Source organism: Mauremys reevesii, linkage group 10 (genome assembly GCF_016161935.1).
Source record: "Mauremys reevesii isolate NIE-2019 linkage group 10, ASM1616193v1, whole genome shotgun sequence".
NCBI classification, from domain to species: Eukaryota; Metazoa; Chordata; order Testudines; family Geoemydidae; genus Mauremys; species Mauremys reevesii.
In genome coordinates, this window is record NC_052632.1 from 16140466 (window position 1) to 16159447 (window position 18982).

At 42.7% G+C, this 18982-nt stretch overlaps 1 protein-coding gene across 1 annotated transcript; it reads right to left on the reverse strand.

Moving 5' to 3' along the window:
* Nucleotides 1-4581: 4581 nt before the first annotated feature.
* On the reverse strand, nucleotides 4582-13300 carry MESD (mesoderm development LRP chaperone). Its single transcript, XM_039492973.1, has 3 exons — nucleotides 13000-13300; nucleotides 7222-7454; nucleotides 4582-4988 (listed from the first exon to the last, which is right to left on the reverse strand). Exons 1-3 carry the CDS (start codon nucleotides 13168-13170, stop codon nucleotides 4724-4726), a joined length of 669 nt encoding a protein of 222 aa, XP_039348907.1. The 5' UTR covers nucleotides 13171-13300; the 3' UTR covers nucleotides 4582-4723.
* Nucleotides 13301-18982: the final 5682 nt, after the last annotated feature.

The following is an 18982-nucleotide window of genomic DNA, read 5'->3' on the forward strand; positions in this document are numbered from 1 at the left end:
CATTAGGTTCCTCCAAATCTTTGTAAAACATTTGAGTTCTTAAGAGTTTAACTTTGAAAGTTTAAAAATGGAAGACACCATGTTTAGAAAATACCTTTTGCATCTGCCACTGATGAAGTCTTTTGGGGGGGCAGAAGCCAACATTACTCTTTGCAGAGCAGATACAAGATTCCTCTGTTAAAATACAAAATATTATCGGCTGTATAGTTTTAGATGTTCCATAATGGAGTTAGTCAAGTTTTTAAAACGTTTTTATTTATACCACTAGATGGAAGTGTAAGGAAATGCATTAACAAGCTAAACAGAACTTACTGAAGAAATGAGAAGTCATCTTCCTTGTCTGCAAATGGTTTGTAATAGGAGAGTACTGTGCAACAGATCAAGAGAAAAGGCTAGTAACGGACATTAGTTTTACAGTAAGATTTATTAAAACAATTCATTACATTGTATATAACAATTTTTCAACAAATGCTGCCCTGAAAATATAATTTGTGTAAACACTACCACCACCTACTTCTCCATAGGCAATGGTGTTGCAGCATTATGCTAAAGTCTTTCTCTAAAAGTTCAGCCCCTGGCATTCAGTTCAGCTGCTGCATTCAGCATTTCTTTTGTGTGAGGCGAAGGGCCCCAATCCTGCTCCAATTGAAGTCCGTGACAAAGCTCCCATTGAAACCAATGGAAACAAGATCAAGTCCTCTGTCAATGGAAGTTGCATCATTGTACTGGACTTCTAACCAGGAAGTTTCAGAATAATGATGATACTCACTGAAATAGATAAAACAGTTCATCATGGTGTTTCTACAAAGTACTGTAAAAAATCATGCCTATATTTATCAGAGATGTAAGCGCTGACCATAGAATTAGAACTATCAATGTAGTTTGCCTGTAAAGATTCAGTAACAAACCTTTATGTAGTATAACCCCAAAGTTGGCTAACTGAGGCATGACATTTAGCTTTTGTAAAACTTGCAATCCACAGAAATAATTTATACTAGCATGTTAGATTTTCGATGAAAACTTTTTGCAGTGTCGCTGCTACAGCACATCTGCTGCAAAGGCAGGCAGGCAACCATTTAGCTTTGATGAAAGCACAGATTTGGTTTTCATGCAACTCTGTAAACAAGACAATGGGTGGGGGGGAGAAATCAGGCTACAGAGTTCTCTCTAAAATGGATCACTGACATACATATTACATCACCCGCTTGGCTGTACAGGGAATATTTCCAGACAAGCTGTGCCGGTAGCCAAAACCTGCCAACTTTGTCTCAGACATCCATTTAAGCTTAAAAGCAGCATATCAAATGCAGAGTTGCATGTTGGGATCCACCAGTTGGCTTGGATTCCTGCTTAGTTCACTGCTCCTCAGCATCTTCACTGAGGATATTCAGCCACTGTTGTAAATTGTCCCTTCATTACACATACTCTGTTCATTGTCCCAAGGTCACATCCGATGCAAAAAGTGTCACTGAAGGAAAACATACAGGTGAACTGTGTGCAAGAACTTAAAATGGAATTATAGAAAATGGACGTCCAGAACAAACACAGGACTCCCGCAGTCTGGCAGGACAGGGTTCAAAACTAAAAGTACTCAGCTCTCTCCTCTTCCTTTCCGATCCCTATATCTTTGTTTTGGAGATGCTAGTTAGTATCCTAACAATTGAAAGAGGAACAGTGAAGAGAATAAACAAAGTGACAATTTCCTGTGCTTTCAATAGGATCATGGCATTCATAGGAGATTTAAGAGGTGCAGTGAAGTAACATTAATAGGCATAACACTATCTGTTGGCCTTGGAATGTGTGGGCAGGAGAGAGTTAAGAAAAATGGAGTATAAGAGATCTGGGTGAATGTAATACCATATATTTTTCTAATTATTTGAGGATCAAAAAGCATTAATTGTCAGCTATATGCCTATTAAGTCTGTCTAATGCTTATTATATAAACAATCAAGCTCGATAACATGATTTGAAACACTATTTAGCACCTAATGCTGACAGTTTAACAGCTCATGTCTAAGTAAGTGTTGTTTCAAATTATGTTAGCTATATCAGGTTTAAAATAAAACTACACCTTTTCCCACTTTAGACAGACCCCTGCTGTTGAGCGTTTAGCACTACTGAATCAGGCTACTGTTATTTACCTAAATATGGATTTAGATATTTAACTTTAGACATCCAAATTTTAAAATGTTGGCTTGAACTTCATTTGTAAGTTGTATTTTGGATAGTTTTAATTTTTAATTATTTTTCCCCTCACACAACTTAGTTGTTTTTACAGTATCTGTAATATTTTTTAAATTTACATTTTTGTGCTTGAACTGAATCATACTGCACAGTTTTTGTCAAACTGGATAAAATGTTCCAGCATGCATCTGGTATATATTATACAATTGAAACACTCTGTAGTCTCTTCAGAGATTAGAATAGCCATGTTAAAAGTCTCTATAGCCATACTAAAATATCCTTAGTTTCTAAAGGATTCAAGGCCTGTGTTAAGAGTATTCTATAATTTACAAGGTAAATTATAACTTGTTTGTTATATACTAAGAAACATTGGATCTTACAGATTTTTATTTGAGTTTGCTTGTGATTCCTTCTTGAAAAATGACACAATACTCCAAATAAAGGCAATGCAGAATGAGTACCTGCAAGCAACAGATCAATGACAGATGAGACAACAATGTGTTTACAAGAGCAGAAAACATTCTGAATATCAAATATCTACAGAGTTGTCTGAACTGCTCTGTATCTTTGCCATGAATAGTAGTGCAGAAAAGCAATATAATTAATCCCCAAGACACAAATGCTTTATAGCTTTTCACTCAGAGTATTGGGCAGATATACATTTACAGCAATCTTTCTGACTGCAATTCACTACAATCTAATCTTTAGTTCACACAAAGATCTGCAAGGGGAAGAGTGAAGATATGCATATTAATACCTGCATGTTTCATCAAAATATTTTAGTCTTTACTTGTGAGTAATTATGGAAACCAGACAGGGATGAGCCTGTGACCCAAAGATAAATTTACTGAAACGAATATATCATGACCACAATTGTAAAAGGTGAATTTTGAAACAACAAACTAAACCAGGTTCTATTTGTGTGCAAATCTAGATACATTCTTATTCTGAAACAAACACTCACTAAATCAACCACTTACAAAATACTTCAATGTAAAAAGATTAACCATTATGGTTCAAGTTAGGACCTTTTAGTTATTAAAAACACATGAATTTTGGCACCTTAAAAAGCAAAGTAACTTTATTTCAGTAATATCAAACAGGTATCTAACACTGTGCCTCTCATCCTGAAATCGGTGCATGTTCAGGGTCATTATGCATTTATTCCTCAACATATTTGAGGGAAAACTTCAAAAGTCATACATATATGTGGACACAGTTAGAATAAAAAAACTTATTTAAACAAGTTGTCTTTTGAAGAGGATTTAAATCCTCCATCCCCACCCACAATCAACTTTCCCAGTATTTATGGTTGTTGCAAAAGGAGACTGATTTAATTATTTTAATGAGGAAGTATTCAAGTAGACTGAACCAATTATTAGAAACCAACAAATTCTGCCCCTAACTCATTTTAATGGGAGCTGTTAGCATGTAACTGACAGAATGGTCAGGCCCTAGATGGCTAGTAGTACATCAATTTTCCTCACACAGCAATTAATACTTATATAGAGAGTTATAAAAGCTCTCAAACCAATAAAAAACAAATTCAGAGTTAAGGCTGCTTCTCTTTTAACTCACTTGTCTTTTACTCTGTAAGAACTCTGCCTGCTGAAACAAAAACCGGACTGGCAGTTTACACACCAAGGCCCAGATCCTCAAAGGTATTTAGGCATCTAGCTCCCACCGAATTCAATGGGAGTTAGGCACCTAAATACATTTGGGGATTGGCCATGGGTCTGATTCTTCTTTCACTTAGACCATTTTCAGAATGGCATTGTAACTCCATTGATGCCTATAGGGTTATGCCTCATTTTCGCAGATATAGATGACTAGAGAATCAGGTCCTGAGAATCTCCTTGCTTTTGCCAATTCAGAGTACAAACAAAACAGTTTTTGTATGTCTCTCTCTTATATTATGCATCCAAGCACCTATTTCAATGCCAGCTGTGGTACTCTGAGGGTATACTCTGCCTAAAATCAGAGTACAATCCATTAAAATCATAGTGACTATTACTCACTGAGCAGAGTCTGTATAATGGCTGCCAGGAACATACTGTGCCAGTTTAGTCTACCACCTAGCAGTGACTATGTGAATCATTGACATAATTGACTTACCTAACCACAATGGCCAACTACTACTACACATTAACTTTGGTGCACTGTAAGGATCACAATTCTTTTTCCTTTCTCGTCATATGAACAAAGTCCATAACATCAGATGCATTGGTGCTTATTTTAACCTTAAACCAATTGAGTAAAACATAAGAAAGTTGCTATCTAAAGTAGGTAACCCCAAAACATTAAACGTTAACTTTGCTGTTAAGTAAATGCCCAACATTAATAAGTAAATTGGTGCATTTAAATATACACTCTCTTAAATCCAGTAATCCTTTGTCTTCTTATTCCCACCCCCGCACCCCTAAATAGCCAGAAATTGTATGGGTAAGGCTGCAAAATTTAGAGAGACAGTTGGTTTCCTCTGTGAACAACAAAAGTGTTGATTTTCTATTTACTACACTCAGTCTGGTTAATTTGTTTGTCATAGATCTTCTCTCTGTTTGGTAGCTCGGTTGTCTTCTTTGAGGGGTTTCGATTTCTTGTCTGCATCTTTTTTCTTTTTATTTTTCTCTGGTTTGGTTTTATTTTTCACTTTTTCACTTTCTTCTGCTCCTTTGCCAGGGTACACCTGACCTTCTAGAGTTACATCTGCACACCTCTCCTGATTTACCAGAAAGTCTTTGATCTCCCATGCATAGCTCCCATCACGTAGCATATAGATGGCACGATTTGAGCCAACAATAAACCTAGATGAAAAAAAACTGTCAATTAGCATTTGGTCTTTGAAGTACTAAAAACATTATGTTTCATTTAGAGCTATTCCAAGAGCAGGGTGCACTTAGTAGCATTAAGTGGTACATCTGCTTTTTTAAAAAAAGCAGATCGTGCTCAACCCAAAAAACACACCATGGCAGCAAGTACAATTTCTTATTAGTCTCACCAGGAAATTTGCTGTTATACAACTACTGCTATTAGCTACACATAAAAGTGTTGATATCTTATAATTAAGCCTGCGAGTTTGTCACAGAAGTCACAGATTCCGTGACCTCCATGACTTCTGCAGTGAACGGTGTGCCTGGCTCAGGCAGCTCCTGTGCCAGTCGCATCGGCTACTGCTGGGGCAGTCTGGTCACCGCGCACCCAGCAGCAGAGTTTGAGTGTGGGAGGGGGCAGGGTTTGGGGCACAGGATGGGGTGAGGCAGATTCTGGCCACTGCTTACCTGGGGGGCTCCAGAAGCGGTAACATTGCCCTTGCTCAGCTGCTAGGTGGAGGCATGGCCAGGCAGCTCTGTGGGCTGCCTCTGCTCAGAGTGCTGGCTTTGCAGCTCCTATTGGCAGGGAACCGCAGCAAATGGGAGCTGCAGGGCAGCGCCTGCAGGCCGAGGCAGCGCGCAGAACTATCTGGCCCCCCTGCTTAGGACGGAGCTGAGCAAGATGGGTGTCACCACTTCAGGGAGCTCCCCAGGCAGGCATCGCCCAGAGCCAGCCTCACCCCGTCCCGGGCCCCAACCCCTTGCCCGCTCCCACACCCAAACTGTGTCTGCTGCTGCTGGGGGGCGGGCGCGGAGGCAGGTAGGCAAACCCACCCCCACGAGTTTTAGTCATGGGCATTTTTAGAAGAAGTCAGAGACTGGTCACGGGCTGTAATTTTTGTTTACTGCTCGTGACTTTTACTAAAAATACCCGTGACTAAACCGTAGCCTTACTTACAATAAATACTCATTAATATGTATAAAACAAAGCAAAGAGGAAAGTGAAGAATATAAGCTCAAAAACTAAGAACCAGGACATTAGATAATTTAATGTTTTTGGCTGTGTTGAGACTTGGTGCCTTCAAGGAAACCACAGAAAGACACATCTGCCCATGTTTCAAAAATGTAGTTGATGAATATTTAAGAATATATGAAAAATATTACAACAAGATTCTATTAAGTAACTAATAAATAAACTGCCAACATGCATTAAATCTCTTTCACAGAAAAAGAAATAAACAGTATTCCATTACTGGATGTAAGATCAGTACAGCAACAGAACTCCGTCTGCCTCCTCACCAGCACAGGCAATCTATCAGCCTTCTATTTCGAAAGGATCTCTGAAAGTTTATTTTTAGTAAAAGGAATTAAAAGCTTAATGGTGACACAGACTTCCGGGTGGAATACTTTCTCATCAAGCACATAAACAATTACAATTAAAAAGACAGATGGCTGGATTGAGTTAGGCCATACAGACGCTATGACTAAGGGCTGGTCTACACTATACAGTTAAGCTGCCATATGTCGACCTATGTCAACCTAATTATGTCAATGTCTACATTACAGCCTTCCTCCCACCGATGAAAGTGCCCTACAACACTGATATAATAACTCCACCTCCATGAGAGGTGTAAGGCTTAGTTGGTGTAGTTAGGGTGATGCAGTGTCTGTGTAGAGGCTGCATCCCTTACATTGGCTGTCTTGTCAATTTCACGCAGGAAAAAAAAAGCCTCTGCTCCCCCGGAGAGCTGGGCAGCTGGACGCTGCTCCCGTCTGAGAGCCAGGGCAAGAAGCCCGGGGGGCTCCCTGCCCACTCAGGGCACTCGGGGCACTACTGGCAGGAAGCGGCCAGCAGAGCTGAGAGACTGGGCTCTCAGTTCCCCACACTGCCCCTTTTAGGTTGGTGGAAGTGCTGCTGGTAAGGATAAGCACCACCGACCCAAGGAGAATAGTGAGGACATGCACCACCACAGAGATTACTGTGGTGGCTGTAAGTCAACCTCATATAGGTGGATTCACGTTTACAGTATAGACATACCTTAAGTCTTAAAAAGCTTGACCACATTACGACCAAGGAGGCTTGAAGGAAGGTTAAAAAGGTATAAACAGTGATTTAGGAGAGCAAAGAAACAGACTGAGAGAAACAGAACAGCTCTGAAGAACACTTTGAGAAAGAAACATCAGGGTCCTGTCAAAGCCATACAGAACTTTGAAGACGATTGTTTACCTTTGTACATCATAGTTTGCATTGAAGAGACTTCCCTGCCACAGGCTGGTAATTTCCTCAGTCTCCTTTTCAGTGGGATTGCCTGACACTGTGACAAACATCATAAGAGTCTTCCCTTTTTTTGTCATTTTCAGGATACTCTCAGGCTTGCTTGGATCAATTTCGGAGAAGTCTATTGGTGCTGATGGCCTTTTGTGTTCAGGAAGATCTCCCTCTTCTATGTCATCATCTTTCTGTTTTGAAACAAACAGATTTTAATTACACATTAAACTTAACACACCACCTCGATATAAACTCCAACCCATTGCAAAACTATTCTTTTGACATTTGTCACTGTTTAGTTTAGAAAATTATTAGATACTGCTTGTGATAAAGAGCAAGATGTATTTTATTATGAGGATTCCAAAATAAAGACAAATATAGCAAAATTGCATGCACCTTGTATACTTTGTGGAACATACAAAAGCAGTGTTGCAATGTACATGTACACACACACCCTTAAGAGTTAGTAGCTCTTCCTGAATTTTTTTTTTTTTTAAATTTAGGTTCCCTGTACATTTACCTTCATTTCTACACCATGCCCTATACCAGCTTATGAATCAGATATTATCCTCCGACCACATGATGGAGACAGGAAAAGACAATGCTGGTTCGGATGAATGGCTGCAGCTGTTTTCCTGTCTGGAACAAGTGGAGTTTGCTTTTTTACTGACTGACCTAGGGTTTTAAATTGAATTTCTATCACTACGTTGTTCTGCAGTCTTTTACTTTGGGGAATTACAGTGTTACTTCTTAAATAGGTATTAAAGCTTTTCCTTCTTCACTGCTTGCAAACTGGTTTTGATTGAACTTTTGTGAGTTGTATATACAAAACATGGCCGAAGAGAGGAGAGAATACACCTCTACCCCGATATAACACTGTCTTTGGGAGCCAAAAAAAACAAACAAACAAACAAAAAAAACTTACTGCGTTATAGGTGAAACCGCATTATATTGAACTTGCTTTGATCTGCCGGAGTGTGCAGCCCCAACCCCCGGAGCGCTGCTTTACTGCATTATATCCGAATTCATGTTATATCGGATCACGTTATATTGGGGTAGAGGTGTAGTTGTCTAGTGGACTGAGCTCAGAAATTCTAAGTATGCTCCCAGCTCTGCTACCAACTTACTGTGTAGCCTTCAATAAATCATTTATGGTGGATTTTTCACAAGCATGTAAGTGATCTACTAGCACAAACTCCATGGGGAAAAAGATCACAAACGCTTCTGAAAATCCCATCCTTATTCTCTCTGCCTTAGTCCCCATTCCTGAAAACTGGGAAGAACACTTTTTGGGGATGCTGAGAAAGGCCATGTTTGTAAAGTATTGTGAAAGTGTAAAGCATATTACTGAGAAATAATTTTTAGGAAACAGAAAAGCAATTCTCAGTACTATTCTAAAATTAGTTTAAGCCACACAAATGTAGTTTATTTTGTACTTGTGAAAAGAGGAGCTAGGAATACAAAGTTTCAACTAATCCTTATACATTATACAAACTGGCTAAGACTGCTGTAACAACACATGCCTATTAATATCAATTAGCTGAATGGCTATGAAAATTTATTCGTTTTTTCAAAGTAGTATTGCTTTGGTTTGAGTAAGTATAACCTTCCACCAAAAGGAGTGATTGACAGCTTCTGTACATGGCACTTCATCACTTGAAGATCTCTCAGAAAGCTTTATAAAAGAGATATGTATTACTGTGTGAAGTCCAAAACTAATAACTAAAAGCAAGACAAATACGTGATTTTCAGTATAAAATGAATAGGTAAGTCTGCCAGGCATGTACGAATATGAAGTTTCACAAAGAAAGTACTAAATGGATTAAATGACACCCATACACTTCTTCTTTATCTGTTTTCTCCTCACAAACCCCTTCCTAAAATGAACGTTCTTTGTTATTAATTTCCATATACTGTATTGTATATATTTCTATAACAGAATTAGCCAAAAAAGCTTATGGTAATTTATGATTTTAGCTCTGAGCCAACTCTGGGGTATGTCGAAGTTTAAAATTAGTGCCATAATAAATGGTTTTAAAGAACATAAATTTTAGCCATGGAAAGAATTCTGGCCCAGATTTTGGCTCGACTTCTGGCTCTCTTATGCTCTACAGACTATACAAAGTAGAGGGAAAGCAACCGTGGAGGGGCTGTTAGAGATTACCCTGACATATGGGAACCCTTGGGTGGCATAAAGAAGATGTAGTGTGCTCTATGCTACTTGCCTCCCCCCAGTATAATGGGCAAGGCCTGAGCACAATGCGTGCTGGCCAATCATTGCCCTCTTTAACTCCCCCTGGAGCCATTAAAAGCATAAATTAAAAACCCTTAAACTCCTTTAACTATTATATGTCTGATTCAGTCCCATGTGCTCACAGGTTTGAGGCAGGGATAAGGGCAGCTTAGCGGTACCTTTGCCTTCCTCCCTCAACTGTGTCAAGAATGAGTTCAGAACAGTTGAAGATTATGTCCTGTGTATATAAAAAGATATATGGTAGATTATTTAATAATCAGGAATTAATCCTCAACATCCCTGTGAGACTGGCAAATATTCTCATTATACAAGCAGGAAACCTGAGATAGAGGGGTAAAGTAATTTGTCCAAAGCCAGATAGTAAGTTAGTAGCTGAGCCAGGGTTTGAATTTTAATATTTCCTGACTCCTAACACCACAATCATTCTTCCATATGGTCTCATTTTTATCAATCACATGCTCTGTTATAACTCTCCTTTTCTTCCTCTGCCCTTTATCTGACACTTCCAGTTTCCTCATCCCACACATTTACAACTACTTCAAATTTTCCTTCTGACACCCAGAAGGTTGGGGGAGGGGGTGGCGAAGGCAGGGGGACATGAGGAGTGCATATATAGCCATCTTACAAATTCTTCAGCCTCACAAGGCCTGTGTGCTCTTTTGGCAGCCCCCTGGGAAGGCAGGGCGTGACTCCCACTTTCCAAGCCTTGCTGTTGGTTACCACAGAGATAGGAAACACTAAAAAAAATAAGGCTCTCCACAAGGAAACATATTAGCTAGTCATGATTACCATCATTTTAAACCAAGGGTTAAATCATGTTTTAACATCATTTTAGTTAAAACATATTAGGTAACACAATTTCTAATGCAATGCTTTTTTCCTATAGACAAGGCCTTAGTGCCAGTTCATAGAATGAGAAGTTCAGAAGCTGCTCAACAAAAATACACAGTTCAGCAGAATCAGATGGCTTTTTTTCTTCTCTACAAAAATCTCCTGTGCAAAAGGCACATGCAAAAACCAGTTCCCACACATTGACTTGAAACCCTGTGAAACTGGGTACAGATAAAAGTGATATATTTTTACCCCTGCTGCTTTCAAAAACAGCACAAAACATTCTGAACCACAACCATAGGGGAAGGAATGGAATCAGAAGGATCTGCGGCATTTGGGAGAGACAAATAGAAAAGGCAGCAGATAGGGAGAAAAGAAATAGAAGACACTGTAGCGACAGAAGGACACACAGGGAGACAGGGAACAGGCAATAAAGGAAAGTAAACAGAACATAAGAATCATCTGACCCAGTATGGCCAATGATCCATCTAGCCCAGTATCCTTTCTTCCTATAGCGCAGGGGTCAGCAACCTTTCAGAAGTGGTGTGCCGAGTCTTCATTTATGCACGTTTCGCGTGCCGGTTTCGCGTGCCGATAATACATTGTAATGTTTTTAGAAGGTCTCTTTCTATAAGTCTATAATATATAACTAAACTATTGTTGTATGTAAAGTAAATAAGGTTTTTAAAATGTTTAAGAAGATTCATTTAAAATTAAATTAAAATGCAGAGGCCCCCCCCACTCGATCGGTGGCCAGGACCTGGGCAGTGTGAGTGCCGCTGAAAATCAGCTTGTGTGCCACCTTCGGCACGGTGCCATAGGTTGCCTAGCCCTGCTAGAGCAGCTGATGTCAGATTCTTCAAAGGGAATGAACAGAACCAGGCAATTATTGAGTGATCCATCCCATCATCTGGCAGTCATCATTTTGTATGTATAGCTGGGATTATGTTTTCCAGCGTGCATTACTTTGCATTTGACAACACTGAATGTCACCTGCCATTCTGTTGCCCAAACCACCCCAGTTTTGTGAGATCCCTTTGTAACTCGCTGCAGTCAGCTTTGGACCTAACTATCTTGAGTAATTTTGTATCATCTCCAAACTTTGCCACATCATTGTGTACCCCATTTTCCAGACCTCGTATGAATATGTTTGAACAGTAATGGCCCCAGTAGAGATCCTTGGAAGACACTGCTATTCACCTCTCTGCATCATGAAAAAATCACCATTTACTCCTTCCAATTGTTTCCTTTTAGCCAGTTACTGATCCATCAATCTTAGCCTATAACTGCTTAGTTTGCTTAAGAACCCTTGGTGAGGGATCTTGTCAGAGGCTTTCTGAAAGTCCAAGTACACTATATCCACTATATCACCCTGATCCACATTTGTTGATCCCCTCAAAGAATTCTAATAGATTGGTGAGGTATGATTTCCCTTTTCAAAAGGTGTGTTGACTCTCCCCCAACTAACTGTGTTCATCTGTGTGTCTGATAATTCTGTCCTTTAGTATAATTTCAGCCCATCTGCCTGGTACTGAAGTTAGGCTTACCAGCCTGTAATTGCCAGGAATGCCTCAGAAGCCCTTTTTTTAAAAATTGGCCTTTACCAGCTGACTGGTGGATAGCTAATGTAACAGACTGATTTAAGCAATAGGTTACATACCACACTTAGTAGTTCTGCACTTTCATATTTGAGTTCCTTCAGAACTCTTGGGCGAATAACATTTGGCCCCGGTGACTTATTACTGTTTAATAAATGAAGTTGTTAACATGTATGAGTAGTACACATCCGCAAGATTGGGGCCTCGAATAGTAACTAGTTTGAAAGTCAGTCTAGTTGGGAAGAGATAGTGGAGAATAAAGTGGGCTACAATTAGCTGAACTAAATAACTGATGATACGTGGTACCTTAATTTGTGCTCTCAACCACAACTACCTAGTAGAAACCATGTATCTGTTCATTCAATCTCACAAAATAACTATCTACTTGCTCATGAGCTTTGACCACAGCAGAGCTCTCCAGCAGGTTCTGGCCATGGTAAAGTGAACAGGGCGCAAACTGCCAACTCCCAGGGTTACTTATACTCATCCCAGGCTGTAACTGGGGCTTTCAGGCAGATGGGGAGGGTGTCATGCGGGGCCTAGGATCCCACCTATTCCATCCCCTCCCCCACACACCACCTTTTATCGCCTCTACCTGATGGAGGTGGCATGTGTCACAGCGGGGCCGAACCCCTTTGTCGGCAAGGGAACCCCGACCACACTAGCACAGCTCGCCCCCACCCCCTTGCCAGGGGAACCCCGGCCGGTTCTCCCCCGCCCAGCGGCGGGAAGTAGCCAACGCCCTCCCCGCCCAGGCGGACACGGCTCCAACAGCAGCTTTGGGGAAGCGTCCCGCCGCCCGCTGGGGCAGGAGGGCGCCCTCCCGTCGGCCGCGGCCGAGCTGCGCGGAGCCCCGTGGCGCGGGAGGGGAGCGCAGGGCAGGGAGCGGACCGCGATGGGGAGGCGGGGAGCACATGTCGATTCAGCTCAGGGCTAAGCAGCGGGGGACGGGAAGCTGAGCGGGGGGGCGCACCACGTGGACACCGGGGAGCGGCGGGGGACTGAGGGGAGGTCGGTGAGGGGGGCGCCGCGGAGCCCCGACCCAGCCCGTACCTCCCACTGCTCCAGCAGCCGCGCCATGTCCGCATCGTTATAATCCCGAATGTCCTTCTTCTTCTTGGCGGGCTGGGCCCGCCGCTTCCCCTCCGGCTCGCCAGCCCCGGCGGCCGCGGCCAGCAACAGCAGCACCAGGCCCAGGCCGGCCCAGCTAGCAGCCGCCGCCATCTTCTCCGAGCTCCGCGGGGAGGAGGTGCCTCCTCCGGGGGCGGGGGCAACAGCGGCTCGGCCTCTGCCCGGGGGCCCGGCCTGAGATCCGGGCGAGGGAGGCGGGAGATGGGGGTAGGGCAGCAGCTGCCACCAGCCTGTGTGCGAGCTGCAGCAGGAGCTGGCCAGAGACCGGTCAGGGATGGGAGCCCAAAGGCACCTCACCTTTAACAGGGAGGCGTCACCCATCCACTCCCAGCCTGGCTTGACACTGGGGGCAGCCCCTGCACACGTAGGCCCAGCGCAGCTCAAGCCCTCCTGGAGGCCAGGAGCCTGCCTGGGCGTAACCCAGTGCGGGGTTCGGCCTGATCGCTGTTACGAAAGAGACCCTAGGTTTGAAAAGACCGTTCAGAAAGTAATGTAAAGTTTTAACATCTGTAAGTGATTGCTGCCCTCGCCTTTCCTTCAGTTGGGTGAACGGATGCGGCGTTGCCAACCCCAAATGCTCAAAAGTCATGAGTCAAGCTTGAAATTGGCTTTAAAATCATGAGACTAGGTAAAAATAATAGATTTAGTGTTCTTTGTACTTGCCTTCTGCTTTTTGAGCCTTCTGGGGTCACATTTTGAAGCTGTCTCTGCAGCCATGAGGGCTAGAAACTTTTTCTTTAAGAAAGGCGGCTGAAATCATCACATATCCACTTGACTCCCGGAGCTGGGGCTTTAAAGAAAACAATAATTATCATGAGACTCATGACAAAAGCATGAGAGTTGGCAATACTGCAGATATGTTTAGTCTGTGCTGTAAGGATTGGCTCCCAGTGTTGGAGATCCTCTGGCTTTTGGAACATGTCCCAGAGATCTCATGCAATTGTAGCAGAAGACTTGCTTTAACTGCCATGTAGTCTCTGAAGGTTGAAACCATGAGGGGTCATAGCTTCTAAGGCAGCTTGGAAAGGGCCAGCACCCAGCACTGCTTTCAGGATCTTGGCAGGTGGACTGGAGTCCATATCAAAGGAAAGGAAGCTGGATAGAGGATGTGCCTGAGTGTATGCCCAGAAGTCTGGAGTTTAAGGCAGTGACCGGCTTCTGTTCCAGACCCAACAAATCTAAGAGCCCATGCGATCCAAGGTTTGGGTCTGTTACAGCTACGGTGACCAGATGTCCCGATTTTATAGGGACAGTCCCGATATTCGGGGCTTTTTCTTATAGATGCCTATTACCCCCCACCCCCGTCCCGATTTTTCACATTTGCTATCTGGTCACCCTAGTTACAACCGCCTTGGTCTGCCATGGTGTGTTCAGCTAGGGCTGTAAAAACCATATATGTTATCATTTTCTAACATTTTTACTACAAATGAGCAGAAGAAACAGGAAGCTGTTAAACCATAAGCCTATTCCTCTAGCTTATTAAATGAACAGTAACCAAATCAGTATTTTAATTAGCTGCCATTTCACAAAGCTGTCCCATAAATTATTAATTAACATATTTGTTCAAGGATTTGGCACTGTATCTAATATCTGGTCTGATATATCAGATTGCCATAGTTAATGTTGCTTTTATTAAAGATGATTCTGGTAACATTCTTACTGCTGGAAGATATTTACATTTACTGAAAACATTCACATTTACAGACTAAATATTCAAAGTTTAGAAAGCTGGATCTCTGTCTCTGATTTTGGTGTATGCAAATAAAAAAATACATACCACTAAGTTTCTAATTTTAAATATTGTCTCTAATACCACATTTTCCCTCCAAAAACAAAAACAAAAAAATCCTCTTTACTTTGTCTTCTGGTGCTCCTATTGCACATACAAGTTCTGCCTGACTGAGTAGTTCACTTTACCTAAATGGAACTACTTGTATGAGTCAGGTGAGCAGATGGTTCTGAATATCCTATAGTGCACAATATTATGCATTCCTTCTAAATGTACTAAAGTTTTTGTATGTTGTATTCTGAATTTCAGGGAAAGGAGTGTTTCTTGTACTAGGCTAGCATCTTACAACTGTCTCTGTGTGAGGAGAACCTCACTCAAATCAATTATGGCTTGCATGAAGCCATTTGCAGGATCAGGGCCTTAGCAAGGGGAATGTTTGTGAGCTACCCCAGTGATACTCGTGGAAAACAAGAATAATGCAATCCTAAATATATAGCATAGAACAGAGGTGGGCAAATTACGGCCCACAGGCCACATCCAGACTGTCCTGCCTGGCCCTTGAGCTCCTGGTGGGGGAGGCTAGCCCCCGGCCCCTCCCCCGCTGCCTCAGCTAACTGCAAGGCCAGCACTTTGGGCCTGCCGCTCCTGCTGTTCGATAAATATTAGGAGAAGGAGGAAGAAGAGGTAGCTGGAGGACATGCAGCTGGGGGTCCAGTTATGCTGCAAGCCAGGACCCGTTTGAGACTCCACCGCAGTCCAGTCAGACCTAGCAGTTGAGCACAGGTGAGCTTGTGCAGGGGAAGGAAGTTTGAGCTAAGTGTATATGAGCAGTTCCCATTACAATAATGGTGTTCCCAACTTAATAGGATGCAGCTATTGACATTTTGTTAATTTGTACTAGAAAAGATAGCAGTACAACAGAGGTAAAGTTGTTATCTGCATTCTATTTCCCTATAGATTTAGGTGAGGGGGGAGGGATATGGAGCAGTTCATTTATGTACACAAGGATGCCCCTTGAATCCTGAAAGATCTTTGAAACATTCATGTTCTCGGCAATCCTTTCACAAAGGTTCCTAGGGATGGCAGCCTTATAATATAAAGATAATAATGGAGATATACCCATCTCCTAGAACTGGAAGGGACCTCAAAAGGTCCAGCCCCCTGCCTTCACTAGCAGGACCAAGTACTGATTTTGCCCCAGATCCCTAAGTGGCCCCCTTAAGGATTGAACTCACAACCCTGGGTTTAGCAGGCCAATGTTCAAACCACTGAGCTATCCCTGCCTCCCTTCTTCTCCTCTGTAGTAGGATGCTTTCCCACACCACTCAGTGATAACTTTGGAAGACACCATTGCAATAAACAGGCTAGCAGAATATGAGTCTGGGCAGCTTCAGGATGCCAGCAACAGCTGTGCTCTCTGTGCCTTTGTTACACTCAGAAGTGAGATATCCGCTAAAATCACCACTGCTTGTGGAAAATGGTGCGCATAATCAATACCATTGCTCTATACTCATAGTTTCATGCAGTTGAACAATTCTTTCCTCATTTCCTTCATCCCTAGTGGGCCATACTTACCATGGCTGGTACTGTGAATGGTGCCATGCGAAGCGTTAATAAGCATAAAACTTTAGGGGAGCAAGGGAAGGGAGTTCTGAATCTTAATTTTCACTTTCCATTGTGACTATACTAACGATGGTACCTCTCTGTGTTTTGTCTGTAGCTGCTGCTGTAGTGGCCTTGAGGGGTTCCCCCTCCACACCTCCTGGAATGCCTGAACCAGATAAGGAGGAGAAAGAAGAGGTCTTGAGATGACACATTGAGCAAGATCCTACAAGCCAGTGCTTCATCAGACCATGAGCAGAGGGCCTGGAGGATGAATATTGCAGACTATATGGTGAAGGAAAGAGTGGACATGAGAGAGGCCCAGGAGTTACAACAGGAAAAGGAGAGGGAGATTCACCAGGACATAATGGGGCTTTTCCAGCAGCAAACACAGATGCTGCAGACTCTTGTGGACCTACAGGTTCAACAATCACGGGCTCACCCCCCACTTTGCAATCCCTGGATAGCTCAATTTTAGCACCTCCCTTAATCCCCCTCAATATTCCATGTGGCATCAGGGGTTGCGTCCCTCTCACTCCATACTGGGAGACAGTTAGGACAACCACAGCTTCACACATATTGACCAGTGAGAGCCATGCTTGCTGTAGGGGTGTCCCCAAAATGGATATTTCCCCTTGTTAAGTTCTGTTCCATGTGCTACAGAATGCCAGATGGTACTGAAAGCACCCACTTACATGTTATTGTACAGCACTGGTCGGCAACCTTTCAGAAGTGGTGTACCGAGTATACACTCTAATATAAGGTTTTGTGTGCCAGTAATACATTTTAACTTTTTAGGAGGGTCTCTTTCTATAAGTCTATAATATATAACTAAACGATTGTTGTATGTAAAGTAAATAAGGTTTTTAAAATGTTTAAGAAGCTTCATTTAAAATTAAATTAAAATGCAGAGCCCCCCCCGGACCTGTTAGCCCAAAACAGTTTAACTATGGTCTACACAGATCAGAAGATGGGCTGTCTGCAGATCCCACCTCCTCCCGCATCTATCATCGGGTGATTTATTAAGACAGAGGCAGAATAAGATGTAACACACAAATATTTATTATGTCACTAGTCAGTAAACTAGACAAGGAACCCTTCAGACAATAAACAACATAAGCAAGACACACTCGGTTGTTAACATTTACCAAAGCGTGAAGCTCAGAGCCCTTAAACCCCCTTAACCTATGGATGTAAAACAGAGGAAAACCACAATGGGTATTACAGTACCATATCCTGAAGACAGGGACACAATGACAAAATCTCAGGATACCGACAGGAATAGTGAAAATCAGGGGCACTGGACACCAAACAGAAACTCAGGAACTGGGTATTCTTCTCCCTCTGAGCAGGGCTTCTCCCTCTTGGGTAGATCTTCTCCCTCAGGTAGGTCTTCAGTGCTTGCCCATGCAGTCTCTGCTTGACCTCGTAGTCCAATGCAAGTATGTGCTCACTAATGACGTGTAGCAGTTGAGAGCAAGTATGTTAATAGAGACCAAGAATCTAAAGTCCTATGAGTCCAGGTCCCTCTGGGGCTCCTGGCAGCTAGCTGAACTGTGTGGGACACTGGCTGCCACTCAGATGGACAGCCCTGAGTGACAGGTGTGCCACTCACTAAATAACCTGCAGTTGCTAGGCAGATTATGGCTATCACATGACTCTAACTGCCTTGACCTTTCCTCTCCTTGATTTGCAAAAGGCTGAAAGGGCACTAAATCATCTGAGAAGAAGAGTATCCAAGATGGAAGCTTAGCTGTCCTTTTACAAATCCAAGATGGACATTACATAAACCAGGTCAGAAACAGATTTTACCCAACAGACCGGTGGCCAGGACCCGGGCAGTGTGAGTGCCACTGAAAATCAGCTCGCGTGCCGCCTTTGGCACACGTGCCATAGGTTGCCTACCCTTGTTGTACAGTATGACAACTAATAGGATCAGTGACAGTGTAATAATCCTAAATGTACAGTGAGCACCACAAAATGAATAGGTGTATTGACAGTGATATATTCATAGATGTACACCAAGCACCACACAATTCCTAATAGCCCTCAAAACTGCAGGGCCAGGTAGATCACAGTCCACCGTAACATGTTACTGTGGCTTGCTGTTAAAGTGCTCCTTCAAAGCCTCCCTGCGCCCTATAGCTTTGTACTGAGCTTTTCTAATAGCCCTTGTGTCAGGCTGTTTGAACATAGCAGATAGCTGCTTCACCTGCACCCTTCTCCCCTTAGCTTCACAAGGTACTGTGCTGGACACAACAGGTAGCTATAACCATTGGGATATTTTTTTCACTGATATCCCGTCTTATGAGTAAACAGTGCCAGCATCCTTTCATTCTACCAAAAGTACATTCAACTGTCATTCTGCCCCTGCTGAGCTGGTCGTTGAATCTTTCTTTGGTGCTGTTGTGGCAAGTATATGGCTTTATGAGCCAGGGAAGCAAGGGTAGACTGGGTCCACCAGGATCACTATCATCATTTCAACATTGCCAATGGTAATCCACTGGTTGGAAAAGGAAGTCCTGGCTTGCAGCTTTCTGAGCATTCCTATGTTCTTAAAGATGCAAGCATCCT